The 16,057-nt window shown below is 43.9% G+C and overlaps 4 protein-coding genes across 4 annotated transcripts; 2 read left to right on the top strand and 2 right to left on the bottom strand.

The window, feature by feature from the left end:
• Positions 1 to 218: 218 nt before the first annotated feature.
• On the top strand, positions 219 to 4,320 carry O0I10_012741 (uncharacterized protein; the record flags this gene model as incomplete). Its single annotated transcript, XM_058492629.1, has 14 exons — positions 219 to 463; positions 542 to 958; positions 1,030 to 1,627; positions 1,683 to 1,820; positions 1,885 to 1,972; positions 2,031 to 2,132; positions 2,194 to 2,573; positions 2,635 to 2,907; positions 2,968 to 3,094; positions 3,144 to 3,258; positions 3,320 to 3,669; positions 3,735 to 3,859; positions 3,917 to 4,004; positions 4,070 to 4,320. The coding sequence occupies 14 exons, from the start codon at positions 219 to 221 to the stop codon at positions 4,318 to 4,320; spliced, it is 3,297 nt and encodes a 1,098-aa protein (XP_058336606.1).
• A 129-nt stretch (positions 4,321 to 4,449) lies between these two features.
• O0I10_012742 (mevalonate kinase) lies at positions 4,450 to 5,925 on the bottom strand (the record flags this gene model as incomplete). Its single annotated transcript, XM_058492630.1, has 5 exons — positions 4,450 to 4,631; positions 4,692 to 4,845; positions 4,911 to 5,173; positions 5,238 to 5,781; positions 5,842 to 5,925. The coding sequence occupies 5 exons, from the start codon at positions 5,923 to 5,925 to the stop codon at positions 4,450 to 4,452; spliced, it is 1,227 nt and encodes a 408-aa protein (XP_058336607.1).
• A 771-nt stretch (positions 5,926 to 6,696) lies between these two features.
• On the top strand, positions 6,697 to 8,630 carry O0I10_012743 (uncharacterized protein; the record flags this gene model as incomplete). The annotated part of the gene is made up of 6 exons (XM_058492631.1): positions 6,697 to 6,773; positions 6,833 to 6,873; positions 6,938 to 7,017; positions 7,086 to 7,299; positions 7,380 to 7,849; positions 7,911 to 8,630. The coding sequence occupies 6 exons, from the start codon at positions 6,697 to 6,699 to the stop codon at positions 8,628 to 8,630; spliced, it is 1,602 nt and encodes a 533-aa protein (XP_058336608.1).
• Positions 8,631 to 9,234: 604 nt separating this feature from the next.
• Positions 9,235 to 10,949, bottom strand: O0I10_012744 (uncharacterized protein; the record flags this gene model as incomplete). The annotated part of the gene is made up of 3 exons (XM_058492632.1): positions 9,235 to 9,261; positions 9,321 to 10,745; positions 10,812 to 10,949. The coding sequence occupies 3 exons, from the start codon at positions 10,947 to 10,949 to the stop codon at positions 9,235 to 9,237; spliced, it is 1,590 nt and encodes a 529-aa protein (XP_058336609.1).
• Between the last annotated feature and the right edge of the window lie 5,108 nt (positions 10,950 to 16,057).

Genomic DNA, 16,057 nt, shown 5'->3' on the forward strand with positions numbered 1-16,057 from the left:
GGGAACCAAAACGGTGCAAAGGAGGAGAGATTGTTTTTGAATGAAAGGAAGAAAAAAAAAGAGACCTTGTTCAACTCGCGGCGCGCCCACACACACACACTCATCCAGAGCGGGTTAAATTTCCACAGCCGGCATTGCTCGCTCTCTTTTTCTTTATACCACACACAACCACCACCACTCATACTTCAACACATTCACGCTTACTCTCTTCCCCCATTATGAATAACGATAATACACACGATCCAGGAGAAGGATCGAGTCGAGGGGCTGCCATGGCAGACGACATGTTGAATTCGCTCCTGCAGGGCACAGCTGGTGTAGATCTCGACGACTACATGCAGGACAATGACGACGAGAACGATCTATTTGATCCAACATGGGACACGAACGACATGCAAAACAACGACAACGTTGACGACGATGATGATGATGAAGGTTCTGTTTATGAGGATGATGAAATCACGCAAGTATTGGATTATGCGCAACATGACACGTGATGATGATCTCTGTCTAACCCAACCCAACCCATCTCTTTATACAGACAACTCTTGGACAGCACAAAGAAAGCGCGTGCACGGCTTAAGACGGGTGATCTTGGAGAATTGGCCAAGGACTTTGAAGAGTTTGAAGATAATTTGGTTGCTACGGTGCGTGTTGGCAAGCGCAATCGTAGTGTCAGACGACGCGGTGTTCGAGGCTCTGCTCCCATCCCACTTGAAGCCCAAGACATGTTGGGTAAAGCCAACTCTTTATACATTTCACGTGATTATGGCAATGCAATCGACAAGCTCCAAGAAGTCATTACAAAGTATCCCAACGTCCATCAAGCTTGGAACACCTTGGGTCTGGTGCATGAAGAAATCGGCAACACCGATCGATCCTTGCAATTACGTATGGTGGCTGCACACATGAATCAAAAGGATGCTAGTCTATGGAAGGAACTTGGTGTCAAATCCATGCAAGTATTATTATAAGCCATCCATCCATGTATTTGAAGACTCATATTCCTTCCTTCCTTCCCTCTCATAGTGAAACAGATGCTACCAAGCAAGCCATTTATTGTTTTACAAAGGCATTGACGGTGGATCCTACGGATATTGATGCTCTTTGGGATCGTTCTTTTCTCTACAAGAAAATGGATCGGATCGATGATGCGATTGACGGCTTTAAGCAAATTCTCAGCATTACACCTCACCATTTCAAAGTCATCAATGAGCTTGTACAATTGTATCGTGCACGAGGAATGATCAAGGAGGCCATCACTCTCTATGAAGAAGCGGTTGAATATCATACCAACAACAGCGATGCAATGCAACAACAACAGCAAGAGGAAGAGGAGGAGGATGAATTCACCAATCGATTGGGCTATGTGGAAGTCAACATGTTGAGTGAACTTTATCTTATGCAAAACGACTATCGACGCACATTGCAATGTATCAAAGACGGCGTACGACATGTACAACATCGGCAACATGAAACATCTCGATGGGAGGCCGATAACGATGATGAATACTTTGAAGAAAACGACAATGATGATGAAGGTCTTCAACGTGCTGAATTCCCTATTGAACTTCGTGTACGCATGGGTGTATGTCGTTTGTACTTGGGCGATTTTAAAACAGCTGCCGTAAGTAAAATAGCTTGAACTTGGAGAGTGTCATGGTGCTTATCTATGCCCATAGAAACATTTTGACTATTTGCTTCGATACCCATCCTCTGTTTATCCTGATTTACACCAAGACATCGCCTATGCCTACATGGATAAACGCCACTACGACTCTGCATTGTCCGTCTTTCAGAAAATCATTGATGCATCTGAGGTAAAGCAACAAAAGCGGTTGAATTGATTGATAGGTTTGCTTACTAGCAGTGTTGATGCATTAGGAAGTGGAAGTGGATCTCTTGATTCGTACGGCCGATTGTTATCATGCTGTGGGAGAAAATGAAACAGCTGCCATCTTTTATGTGAATGGTAAGGGAGACCCTTTCAGGATTGAATCAGTGAATCGAGTATTCATTTCTATACTTAGTCTTGGAGGAACAACCGGAGAATCTCGATGTCATGCTTTCGCTTGCTACAGTCTATGAAGAACAAGGAGAAGAGCAAAGAGCATTGGAGCTTGTGGATCATGGTAAGCGATGGGTCATACCACCTTCCTCTCCCTTCCGATATTCACAAATCATTTACTCTAGTGATGAAAAAGAATCGTGAGCTCCGTAAGCAACAAAGGAAGGAAAGGCTTGCAAAAAAGGCACGAGAAATTGCAGCACAAGAGGCGGATACAGGATCCAGAAAGCAACAATCAAAGCAAGCTTCTATCTTTGATGAAACGGTGACTCAAGCCATCACCAAAAAGGAGAGCTATAAGCGTGCCAGAGAAGAACGCCAGCGTAAGGAAGACGACAAGGAGAAGGATGGGCAAGCGATCTGGGCTGAGATTGAAGAATTGGATCCTTCCATTCCCAATGAAATTGTTGGCATGGACAAGAATTTGATGAGAGAGTATATGAAATTGGCAGAACAAGCCTATCAGGACTTTGTCAATACGCGTGCCTTTTTCCCTCATGATCGAGTAAGTTGTTTGAACAATGTCATTTCAAAAACGTGTAGATTGACTTTTTGGATATTGCTAGTTCAAACCATACACTGGATTCTACAGCATGCGAAGAACCACCCGTGCCAAGGTATCACGTGATCGTGAAGCACAGCAAATGGCTCGTCGTTTGCGTGATCGTTTGAATCCCGGTGAAGAGGAAATCAGAGCCAAGGCCGAAGGAGAGAGAGAAGAAGAGATGGATGAAGAAGAGGCGGTTATCAAGGAAGAAGAGGAGAATGATGCAAGACTTGCTGCAGCCAAACACTTTCGTGAGGTTCATTTCGATAGGTGGCTCGACATGTTTATCAAGGTATGTGTACACATATGGATTGATTTATACATACTTTTTGCTAATTTGGTTTCTCAAAAGTATGCATACATGTTGGCACAAACACGAACTGCAGACAAGGCGTACGACATGCTCAAACGTGTTAGCGAAGCCAACATCTTTTTCAATGACAAGAATTACAAATTATCACTGCGCTTGGCGTTGCTAGGTAGGGTATATTGCTTATGTATTGGGAAACCAATAATAACATTTTTTAGGCTGTGGATTGATCAATGACGACGATGTCGTTATCAGCGAATGCTCTCGGTGGTTTCTTTCTACATTACGTTTCCAAAGGGAGGCCTATCGGCTTTATGGCGTGGGTCATCGATGGTATGTTGTTCTTTGAAGATCTTGAAGAAAAGAGCTTAAAAGCTGATTCTTGTTAATACAGTGGTCAAAAGGGTCTACCTGCGTATGCGAACAGCAATGCCGTCAAGTACACGTTGAGAAACGTTCGCATATTGGATACGTTGGTTGCAAGGAAAAATGGCGAGACTGTCGATGATCACAAGCGTCAAATTAAAAAGTTGAGTGCAGCCATCGACTCGGGCCAAGTGGATCCGGAATCAATGGACCAAAAGAGCTTGCAGGCGTTTTTCAGTCAGCTTACAACGCAAGATGCAAAAGATGTGAATGATAGCAAGATCCAAAATGCAGAGATCCCTGATCAAATGGACCCGCTTCTCATGACACTCCTGGGCGAACAAATGGTCTATGGCAGAAATTTCCTTTCTGGTTCCTGTAAGTAGCGTGTGTGCACTACTAGCATGGTTGGATAGCCCATTCACCGCCCCTTCTCTTTATAGTATTCCTTTTACGTTCACAAGCCATCCATCCCAATGATCCGCTCACGCTCCTCTTGCTATCCATTGCATTTTTAAACCGAGCCATGAATCGAAGAACTGAAAACCGGCATTTGCAAATCACACAGGTATGTCAATCAACCACGCAAGATGTGATTTGGTATTGATGAATTTTGGTCATTTAGGGCCTTTTGTTCTTACAACGCTATTGCATGATCAAACATCAAAATCAAGAAGCAGAATATAATCTAGCGCGGGCGCTACATCTCTTGGGTAAGAGAACACACGCACTAAACAATGACCAGGGTCGATCATTTTGCTCACATGTATATACGTAGGATTGACCCATTTGGCGGTACCACATTATGAACGAGTCCTTGTGATGCCGTCCAAAGCAAACGAAGGCAAGATACCGGAAAAAAGCATTGAAAGCATTTACGAATTTGATGAGGATGAAGATATTGTCGATGACGATGATGATGATTCCAATCTGAGGCGAGACGCTGCCTATAATCTACATTTGATTTACAGCACAAGTGGTGCCCTTAACCTTGCACAAATCGTTTTGCATAAATACATCGTAATATAGCTGCATCCCCCCCATATCCCATTAATAAAACCATCATTTATGTTATACAAAGACATGTCCCCTATTAAGTTAACGTATGCTTTTTAATAAAGACAGTATGGTAGATTATGGTATAAGGTGATAGATGTTTCAAGGACGTGCCACCAACTTTTCTAGAGTATGACGATCTGCCGATTCAATCCATGCCTCGTCTTGGATATCACTCAAGATGGAAGCACTGGCACCCACGCCTCCCAAAGAAGTTTGATAACAATCATAGCCATGGGTCTGCAATTCCTTTGTTACGACATTCAAAGTTTCCTCAGAGATATCTATTATGGGCCCAATGAGCGTTTGGTACAATAAATCCTCACATGATTGCTGCTTCTTACCATCTCGGATAATCGACACTGCACAACCACCACCACCTGCACCCGTCAACTTGGTCTTAACACCATGTGCTTCGGTAACTGAACGCACTGTTTCCAGGCTAGGATGGCTAACACCAAGACCATGCAATAGACAATGATTGATATCCACCAATTCCTAAAAGAAGGTAACATTGTGAATAAGCAATGATGATGATGCATGATGGTTGGGTGTCTTTTTACCTCCAGCTCAGCAGTGACTTTGTGTGTATCCATTTCACCTGTTTGTAAACGTTTGAATACCTCGACACATCTTAAGGAGATACCATCGATGGCATCAAGCATAGGATCGACCACGGCTGGATACTTTGTCTTTTTGGCACCGACGCCAGCAACCAATGCACTTGTGGAACGAGGGACTTTGGTGTTGGTGAGCAACAATCGTAGAGACTTGCAGCCTTCCAATTGAGAGAATCCTTCACCACGTCGAAATGACAAGGCACCTCCTATAATGACAAATGAATATCGATGTATATACCCACCCACTCCCCACATTCTTCTCATCCATACCGAATGTTGCCACTGCATTATCCACTCCGCTTGGGTTGCCATGGATCACTTGTTCAGCCTTGAAGGCATATCGATTGATGGTTTCCAACCAAGCAGGGTCCTTTTGTTCACTGGTAGCAAATGCCTCGGGGAGATGACCAAACACCATCAACAAGGTAGTGGCCAAAGCCGTTGAGAAACTGGCCGAACTACCCAATCCAGCACCAACAGGCAAGGTGGATCGTGCACGAATAACAAGACCAAAGTTGCTGCCTTTGTTGTCGTTCTTTAGAAGAATGTATAGATAAAGAAAGGCCATCACAGCTTGCTTTTGAGCCACACTGGTCGTCTCTCCCATAAGCGTCTCCAATTGTTGTTTCAACGTGTCTGGCATGTCGGATGGATGCTGTTGTTCAAGCAATTCACGTTCCACGGCAATGTCCAATTGTGACAACGACCATGTGGCATCGACTTGCACATCGGGAAGCTTCAAACGGCATTCGCCACTCGTGTTTTCTGTCACGTCGAGATAGGTGCGTAACCCAAGCGATGCAGCCACGGCAAGCTGATGACAACCAACATGGTCTTAGTCCTTGGTCACAAATGTGGGTAGAGTTGCAATTACCTTTTTATGCACAACGGCATGTTCACCAAACAAAATGACCTTGCCAGGTGCTGAAATGAGCAATCGTTTGTCGCTAGCTGTCATGACGTTTCCAGGGTAACAAGGAGTTCGAAGGAGGACGACGAGCACGACGACGAGAACAAGATGTACCTGAATCCGGCAGTCACATGCTCATCATAGTCGATACGACGACGATGCACCAGCAGATGCTTTACTTTGATCTTTTACATGTTGACCACCATGACAGCATACAAAATGTACACATACGATGTACGCTCACGCACATGCACGCACCCATCCAAGAGGGCTGGGCATTGTGTTACATACAACAACCACACTTTGAACAACATCAGCTCCGAGTTTCAACATTGCCGAAAATGTGGCATGTACACCACCTATACTCTATTCCTTGATCCCCCTCTCTCTCATCCTCCTATCAATCACTTATTATCATGTACATTGAAGGTGTAGAATAAAGAGTAAATCAATGTATGTACAACAACATGATGATGCAAGTTTTTTCTTTGTTCTTCTGATCCATGCATGATCCGATTACTGATTTAAGAAATATGCATTTTTCTGGTAACCTATCGGCGTTTTTCTTTAAGGAGATTATTGTCGACCTTTCTTGAGCATCTATTTCATACAATGGAGAAATGCATTTCCAACATGGGATAGAATGTGAAAACCCGGGCACAAACCTGTGTGTGAGAGTGAATTGCTCCATCGGGTCGTCTTGTGTGCTGTGTATTGTGTTACTCGATACCATACGGAGATATTGGATCACTTTTATATATAATAAGGTACCCCGCATGGCGTCGCTACTGTTGTAGTAGTAGTACTCTTTTCTTTTCTATGGCACCGATCATCGCAGTACGAGAAGCTAAAGGTGATCCCAACATCAAATCAGATGCTGGATGGCTCCTTTACGTGTAAGTATAGCGAGCTACTACAACTATCACTCATAAACTAAATACATACATGTATATAGGAACACTGCATTTGCAGCTCTGGGTGGTTTTCTTTTTGGATGCAAGTGGCTCTACAACATTATTAAAGAAGTCTTCAGCAGGGGAAGCTAACACGATCAATGTAGATGATTTTGGAGTGACCAGTAGCGTCATGGTGATGCATCCATTTCAAGTTTATTTTGCTCCTTTGACACCAGCATTAAAGGTACGTATGTCATTTACAAAGAGCGTATTGTACATACGTGAATATGAACATGTGTATGTATTACGTAGGGTGCCCTTAACTCGCTTATGGGATGTGGTGCTGTTATTGGATGCATGATTGCAGGCTGGATGTCGGATCGATGGGGTCGCCGTGACAGTATTTGTGTTTCAGCCATCGTTTTCATTGTGGGTGGTGTATTGCAAACGGCCTCTGTTCATATTGGTATGCAGTTGATTGGTCGTTTCATCTCTGGACTTTCAGTGGGTGCCTGTTCTGTATTATGTAAGTTTCCCATGATTCTATTTTTTCTTTGTCAAGCGATGACGGTGGTGGTGCTGATCATTCATTGAACGCTTGTGTAGCACCCATGTACAACGCTGAATTGGCTCCCAAGGAAATTCGTGGTCGTCTTGTGGGTTTCCAACAACTCATGATCAATACGGGTTTACTTTGCTCTGGATGGCTTGGCTTTGGAACAAACTACATTACCAACGACTGGTCATGGCGTATCCCTTATCTTGTCCAAGTCATCCCTGCTATTGTCCTTTGCCTTGCTCCTTTTGTCCTTCCACGCTCTCCACGCTGGCTAGTGGAAAAGGGACGTATTGATGAAGCCCATCGCGTCCTTGCCAAAATCCATGGCCGTGGTGATATGGATCATCCTTACGTCAAGATGGAGTTGCAAGAAATCAAAGATAACGTCGAACTTGAAAACAACATCTCGGTCAACAACTACTGGGACATGCTCAAGGATCGAAAGAATAGCCGTGTGTTATGGGTCGGCTGCTCAATTGCTGTATTCCAACAACTCACAGGTGCCAATGTGATCATGGTAAGATACATTTACGACAAGTATGCAGGAATGATCTCATTGATGATGACGCTTTTAAAAGTACTATGCTCCTATTATGTTTAAACAAGCAGGGTTGGAGGGTGACATGTCACTGCTTGCCAACGGCATTGACTACATTGTCATGGTTGTATTTTGTCTTCCAGGCATGTGGCTCGTTGACAAGATAGGTCGTGTCAAACTTATGATCATCGGCTCCGTTGGCATGTGCTGTGGCTTTTTTATCATGGCAGGATTGTATGGTGGATGCGGATACAAGGAATGGTCCGAAGAAGACCTCATGAACGTTGTTAATATGTCGGAACACCCTCAGGCAGCATCAGCAGTCATTGCATTCATTTTCATCTTTGTCGCCTTCTATGGTACAACGTGGGCACCCGTCGCATGGATTTATATTGCTGAAATCTTCCCATTACGCATCCGTTCCAAGGGTTTTGCCTTTGCCTCAGCCCTTTTGTGGTGTGCCAACATCCTCGTGGGTCAAGTCACTCCTGTGCTTATGGACAAGATCACATATGGCACCTATATTGTGTACGGCGCTATTGGGTTAATTATGCTTGCATGGATCATCCTCTTTGCTCCAGAGCCTAAAGGCCTTTCACTTGAAGAGATGGAAGTCATTTTCCATGGTCCTATCATTGTCACCAACCTCGACTACGAAGCGTATTTGGAGGCACACAGAGAAGAAATCGAACAAAAGCGTGCCGAAGTCGAAGCAGCAGCCGCTGGCGGTAAAACAACAAAGATTGAAGAGACGTCTTAAATTAATCTCCCCCCCTACCCTTTCTCTGTGCTAATACCTTATTACAAATGCAATGATCTATTATTTCTCTACCCATGTACTATAATAAAGCTGTTACAAAACACAAAGAGCCACCACATTGGAGAAGCGGAAAAAGAACACCACCAAGCACCCTAAACCTTAAAGAAGCAGCAACCATGCAAGGAGGAATCTTGTGGATCAAAAAAGAAGGCGACCGTTGTTGCAGCTCCCTCTTCAAACTAGTACTCTAAAAAATGGTTGACCACTTTATCATTGCATTCGACCATACCCCCAAATGAAATCACAGAATGTCTTTTTGTCAACTTGATTGCCTATGGTAATGCCATCAATGGCTTTGGTAAATGACAAAAGGAGAGCTACATACGTAATCCATTGAATGAGGATACGCAATGCTTTAATCTTTTGTCGTCAGCCTTCATAATGAGCATCATATACATCATTTACATGCTACATAGATTGTGAAGAACAACGATCCATCTTTGTGATTAACGTAAAAGCACATTCATTTTCAATCATAAAATAACATCCTAATTGACTTTTTCGACTAATTTACTTAATAATGGCATACAATGGTAGCATAGTTTTACCAATAGTTTTGGTAAAAGGGCATCTAAAAAGTGAATATGAGTACCACGATGCATTGTAAAGAGGTCTACTAGAATAGCTTACCTGTGGCTGATCATGATGTCGATGTGACTCTGACGTGACCAAAACCGGGGGTGGATGTTGTGATCGAAGATGAGGATGTTGGTGGTGTTGAGGGTGATTCGGCGGTGGTGGTGGTTGTTGTGGTGAAGATGTTGGCATGGGTGTGCCGGGTATGCAAACTGTTAAAGGGTTGTTGTTGGCGTTGTTTGGATGGATAGGTGACGAAGGCGATCTTTGTTGAGCAAGAGGATGATGGTGATGATGTTGAGTAGCAGCAGCAGCAGCAGCAGCAGCTGTAGCCATGGAGTAAGTGGAGGATGACATGTGATGTGATGAACGACGTCTCTTGAGAGGAGGTGGCATCAATCTATCAGCTGCTGTAGCAGGTGCATTCATCATCACCGTGGCTGCTGGTGGAGGCGTAGCTACTGAGACGGGTGATGGACTACTACTGCTAGCCACACTGGATGTATCCAAAGGTGGGAATGCCATGTTGTCTTCTTCCGGTAAAGAGGGGTAATAATGCATGGGCATGTTGGGTGGATACATCATATAGTTACTAGCATCCATAGCTGTACGATGTCTACTGTTGGTATTTGAAAATGGTGTAGTGGATGGGAATGGTTGTTGCTGTGATGGTTGCGGTGGTGGTGGTGGTTGCATGGATACCGTTGCTGCTTGGGGAGGTTGCTGCGTTGTTGTTGTTGTTGTTTGAGGAGGAGCAGGTTGTGCAAGTTGTCGCTTACGTTGAATGGTGCGTTGATTGTATACCTTGACAAGATACGTATGTTCAGGGATCACAACCACTGTAAACCCTTTTGGTGGTGTTGTTGTGGATGTATCATGGTTGTTTTGATTGTCCTCTTCTTCCTCTTCCTCTTCAGATGACAATGCTGGTGGATTGCCAAGTGAGTCAACGGGTATCTGAGCCATGTTACAAATCGTGTCAAGCATTTGCATCAATTGGGTCTGTGCGTAATCGGTAAGTTCTTCACAACCAGCAGCTGCCATGCATACTTTGGTCCATGTTGCTGTAAGCTGATGAGCACGTCCTGTGGTATCCTGTTGTCGTATCTTTTGTCGCTCCTCCGATAATCGATTATAAAAACGACGTTCATTCCATGTGATGTCTGGAAACCGGTTTTGCACCTGTTGTCGAATCTCTTGCGTTGACAAATGTTGACGTGCAAGCTCACGGATCAACTCATGCACTTGCTTTGGCCACCCACGCTCAACTTCTTCAGGGCGCATCAATGGATGATTATGGTGCAACGCTTCTGGATTATTGGATTTTCGAAATCGCCATAAATGAGTGTCTTTGCTTTCATTCAACACCACACGCCATTTGCAGTCGCAACGTTTTGAAGGACGTTTACGCTTTGGATTGCTTTTTGGATTACGAACGGAATCAGCAAGACCTTCACGAGAACAGTAAACATAAATATTCTATAAAAGAGAGAATGATTAATCATGATGACGAATACAAGGAAAGAGGAGGGGGGTGTAGCTTACGCGGTGTGTGCTTGATTCCTGCTTAACAGTGAATCCAAATTGAGCGCATAGGTTGCGACAAAAATCAATGGCAGCCTTGCTTGTAGTAAAAGTCTGCTCAAGTAACTCGATATAGAATGGGTCGAGCTTTGGATCCATAATGAGTATCCATGTCATAGGGGAATAGTTGGGTTATTATGTTCTGTGTACCTGTTGGGAAGATGATGACGCTTCTATGGGTGATGCCATTTTTATCATGAATACTGCTTGGTGTGACAGACAAGGTTGACAGCTTGTGCGAGCAACTGGAGTGTCAAAATGACGTGATGGCTAATCTGTTGAATGGAGTGAAATGGCGATGGGTTCTACCAACGTGATGCGTTAGGCACAAGTCTACGTGGCGGGTTCTCTATCTACGTAAAGGGTTGACTGGGATAAGGGTGTGTATATTCACCTGTTGTTTATATGATACTCTTTATCGCCAGGTCAAAAAAGAGGACCAAAGAGAAAGAAAGAAAAGGAAAAGAAACAAAAGAACAAAGAACAGCGTGTTTTGTTGGGCTTTTCACGGGGGAAACGAGTGCCGTTGATGTGGTAAAGGACCTGCACCAGAAGAGCACATAACTCACACATTCACGCATCTTGTTTTCCGGTGGGTCGAACTTTGGATTGAAACATCTCCAATCGCAGCAATTCCATAGCCTGCGCGTCTCTGGTGTTACAACGGAGCACTAACCTGACCCCCAAGATGATTCGCTCTTATGTATACGTAATAGATCAATGTCATGCAAGTATCAATTCAAGCAGAATAAAGCAATAAAGATAGTAGATACATATCAAGTAATGGGATGAAAGTAATAGAGTTAGGAAATGGTAATAGCGGGCCAAGAAGCCATCTTTTCGGGGTTCAAGAAAGGAGCAGCAGCACTATCCCCCATTTGCGCGCCAAAAGCCATCCCCCACCCTTTTGCTTCGCGTATCTTTATGCATCAAAGAGAGAGGGGCAGGGAATCATATGCATGCGATAACAATAATGCATACGCATAACATTATTGTGCCCTTTGTTCATGTAAAAAAAAAGTCAGCAAATTATCATGGCGTCGTTTGACGCCCCCCAAACCATGAGAATTATTTGGTCCTTTCGGGCAAACATCATGAAAATAGGGATAATGCAAGTTTGTCACGGGAACGGATGCTACTGGTCTCAAAGCAGCGATCTCGTAATACAGGGTAGAAGCACGACAGCTGGCGGAGTGTTTTAGCTATCTCATCCTCTTGTTGGTGGCTCCGGAATCATAAATTGCGGGTGGTGGTGCCTTGCTGCTGAGCATTCTCTCTCACTCTTGTCTACATTGAAAAATGTTCAAAATTGTTGATCCTCACTGTAGCCCATGTATCACATGATACTCCGTTAGAAGGATTGACATTGTGCAATACCATCCTCATTGCCGGATATGTACCTCCGCGCCTTTTACGTAGTATCCGATAAAGATCAGCTTTCGGATGCTGCACGAAGATGTTTGCGCTACCTCGTGCTCATCTTATACAAATACCAAGTATGCTATCCCCAAGCTATAACCCAAGTTACTACCACCATGAAGCAGCTGTCTATATTGTATCCCGGCTTTACGGATGCCACAACGCTTTGCCACATCCGTAGCACCCGATGTCCAAATTACGCTTTTCATGTGGCACCTGCGTATGACAGAAAGCCCCTTCCACGTTGAATGCACGTTGGAAGCACAAAATCTTTACGGAAATCAAATTTACCCACCTGATCAATGATCACCATAGCTGTTTAATCACCCGTTATTAGTGCATTTATATATAGCAGCAAACATGATCGGCTATGTTGGCATAGTAAGTGAAAGCCACCATTACCCTCCATTGTCGTCGTTGTGTCGAACGATATGCATAGGTCATTATGTATTATCAACATGGCTCTTTTTCAGGGTGCTCATTCATACAAAGCACATGTTTGAAAAGATGCCACAAGCCCATTGTTATGCATGAGCTCATGGTGAAATCAAAAGATGGTGTTCTCCAACCCCCTTACAACATACGACAGATTTTCTTTATTCGCAATTGAATCAGCTCATAGGATATCCATGACATGCAGTAGTGTCTTTCCTACTTCAACTAAGCCTTAGCTTTCTTACCATGGCTCGCTACAGTAGATAATTGTGGGATCACTTGTTTATGATCTATACGTGTGTTAAATGCATGCCGCTGGGTGATGTTTGATCATGCGTGATGCGTGTAGATTGAAGATACAAACACGTGACGTATCATATAGCATCATCATCGATTCTGATATAGGCAGCTGACTAGTATTGGGACATTGGAACGACGTGCTGGACATCCTCAGCAATGTGCATGATTACTTTTAATCAACACCTTGCATTACTTTCACCAAATCACTGCATCATATACACTATGGTATCATTGCGGATCACTGTAACAATAAGAAGAAAGCTCATATTATTGAGAGCTTTAAACCAAGTACAATAAGGGGGAAGTACAAGTATACATAAAATGGTGGGGATGTACGTGCATGCCTAATCGCTTGAGGTCCAGTAATACCCTCGTCAGTTGCAGGGAGCTTGATGCTGTATATAGGTATGAAAAACGATCCGCGTTGATGAGGACACAGGGCCACCTGTACAATCATTGCTCCTTCTGCCTCCCTACATACCTTAGATTTGGCACAGCCGATCCATCACCAGCTCCACTTGCTTCTCGTGTATCCATCGGGATCGTCGCATAAATGCCAAGGCCATTCGGGTTGTTTGATGCCGTTAGAGTTGGGCGCCCGTTGCATGGATACTTGGTAATGCTCTCCTTCTTGAACTGGACATTGGCGACTAGCCTATCGACCTGAAGCTCAGTGTACTGCTTGATGCTATCGAATCCACCTGTAAGTACAATGGCCATACCATGTGTGTGTGTCTCGATTTGGAAAATTCTATACTGTGGACGTGGATTTGCAAAGATAGATGGATGGATGTGAGGTGACTTTTGTTGCATGGTGGCGGATCATATGCATAGCGTGTCAAAACATGGAGCTCAAGGATGAGGGTTGCACATGGTTGATAGGTTGCATGAAGGATGATGATAGTAGTTGCCATGAAGTCGCGTGTAAAGTACGATAATCGGATGCGTCAATCGCTCTGGATGATAGCGTCAAGGTCAAGTTGACAATGGATACGTAAGAAAAAAACTCTTTTCCCACGCGTCGTTTATGGCCAAATCTTTCCATCCCATGTACATACCAAATCAATGTTCGTAATCCATTTCCATAACGATAAGAAGTTGTGTGTATTGGAGCAAGCTGCTGTACGTAAATAGAGCTGCTTCTATATAATGGCCATCGGCTGTTCACGTGAAAAGGGCTGTAAGGGAAATGTTCTTGCAAGCAACTTGAGACAATGGAGTATAGATCTTGCTAATAGCAACTACTGGAATGAATGCTGTTGCCTTTGGTCGTGGTAGAAGGATGTGCAGCGTAGTGTGTAGCATCAAGCGATTCACGTGCTGTAGTAGACGAGTGACAAAGCTGTGTACACCATGCACTTGCCATTCAGTCGAAGGCTTTCGGAACAAGATAGCTGTAGCATTGACATGATGGGTTGAAGCAGGACAATCGTTCGCAGGTGGTAGTTGTATGTACTTGAATGCACCGACAGTTGAGAATGGGTGGAAGAACAGAAGAGGCTGGGGGAGAACGGGAAATTAAAATGGTTTGATTTGATGTTGAATGATGTTTCTTTGTTTGACCGTATCTCAATCAAAACCTCACGGATCAAGAAAGTTCAATGATGAGCATGCTGGGCTGGAGCAAGACAATCGTTCGTATGCATTGGATTGGATAACAAAGGTGAATGGGAGGAATGGGCTATTAGCCGGCAGGTTACAAATAACTTACCAATTTGATTCTTCTGATATTGGGTGATGTTTCTGTGTTTGAGCGTTTTTCAGTCAAATCCTCTCAGATCAAGAAAGTTGAATGATGGGCATGATGGGCTGGAGCAGGACAATCGTTCGCATGCATTGGGTTGGGCAACAAAGGTGAATGGGAGGACTGGGTTATTAGCTGGCATTTTGAACTATTCCTAAATCGTGTACAAGCATCATGCATCGCCTGTGCTGAATGACTCAAGTTACACAAAGAGGTCCTTCTGCATCTTTGGCTCTCCAGGGTCTAGCTACTTTACATTAAACAAAGACCACTCTTCATATAGCATCACACTTACAAACATAAAGGTGCCTGTATCTCCAAACTTTACAATCAAACGTGGGGCTTTTATTAGAGCAATGTGCTCGGCTTGGCCAACAGCACCTTGTGTGAAAGTTTCAAGTTCATCGTGGCTAATCCCAGATTTCGCAATGTCGCTACCAGCCAAACTGGGTCCAGGGGTCGACCTGTTCGACGACGACGACCAAAAAAATATTTTTTGGGCTGTTTGCGACATTGAACGCGAAACTTTCACACAAGGTGCTGTTGGCCAAGCCGAGCACATTGCTCTAATAAAAACCCCACGTTTCATTGTAAAGTTCGGAGATACACGCGTCTTTATGTTTGTAAGCGTGATGCTATATGAGAAGTGGTCTTTGTTTAATGTAAAGTAGCTAGACCCTGACAGAGCAAAAGATGCAGAGGGTCGTGTTGTGTAACACAGCTACGTTTGCATGAATGAAAGGTCAATATATATTTACTCTATGGATCATCTAGGAACAGGCATGTATTCCTAGCTAACGGCCACTTTTATCCAATCATCATTGTTGCGAGATCCACTGCATGGGAACGATGCCCCTGCTCTAGACATTCATTTCCATGATTAAAGTAGGTTGATCCGAGCTGATTTGACTGAGCTGTGGTCAAAGAGAGATTACATCACTCTGGACATAAAGCACGCTCGATGTAGCTCAACCGATGTAATCTTGTGTGAGCGTAACTCAACCAAATCAACTCGGATCAACCTACTTTAATCATGGAAATGAATGTCTAGAGCAGGAGCATCGTCCACCTACAATAGAATGCACAAAAGTTGGGAATGCACAAAAGGGGCTATTAGCTGCCAATGTATGACATAAAAGTGAGGGTTGCGTACCTTTCATGCATTGTCCCTGAAGTCCTGACTTTTTAGCTGAGTTACCCAAAGAGGTCCCACTGCATCTTTTGCTCTGCCAGAGTCCACCTACTTTACATTAAACAAAGACCACTCTTCATATAGCATCACGCTTACAAACATAAAGGTGCCTGTATC

Source organism: Lichtheimia ornata (genome assembly GCF_029851405.1).
Source record: "Lichtheimia ornata isolate CBS 291.66 chromosome Unknown scaffold00152, whole genome shotgun sequence".
NCBI lineage: Eukaryota > Fungi > Mucoromycota > Mucoromycetes > Mucorales > Lichtheimiaceae > Lichtheimia > Lichtheimia ornata.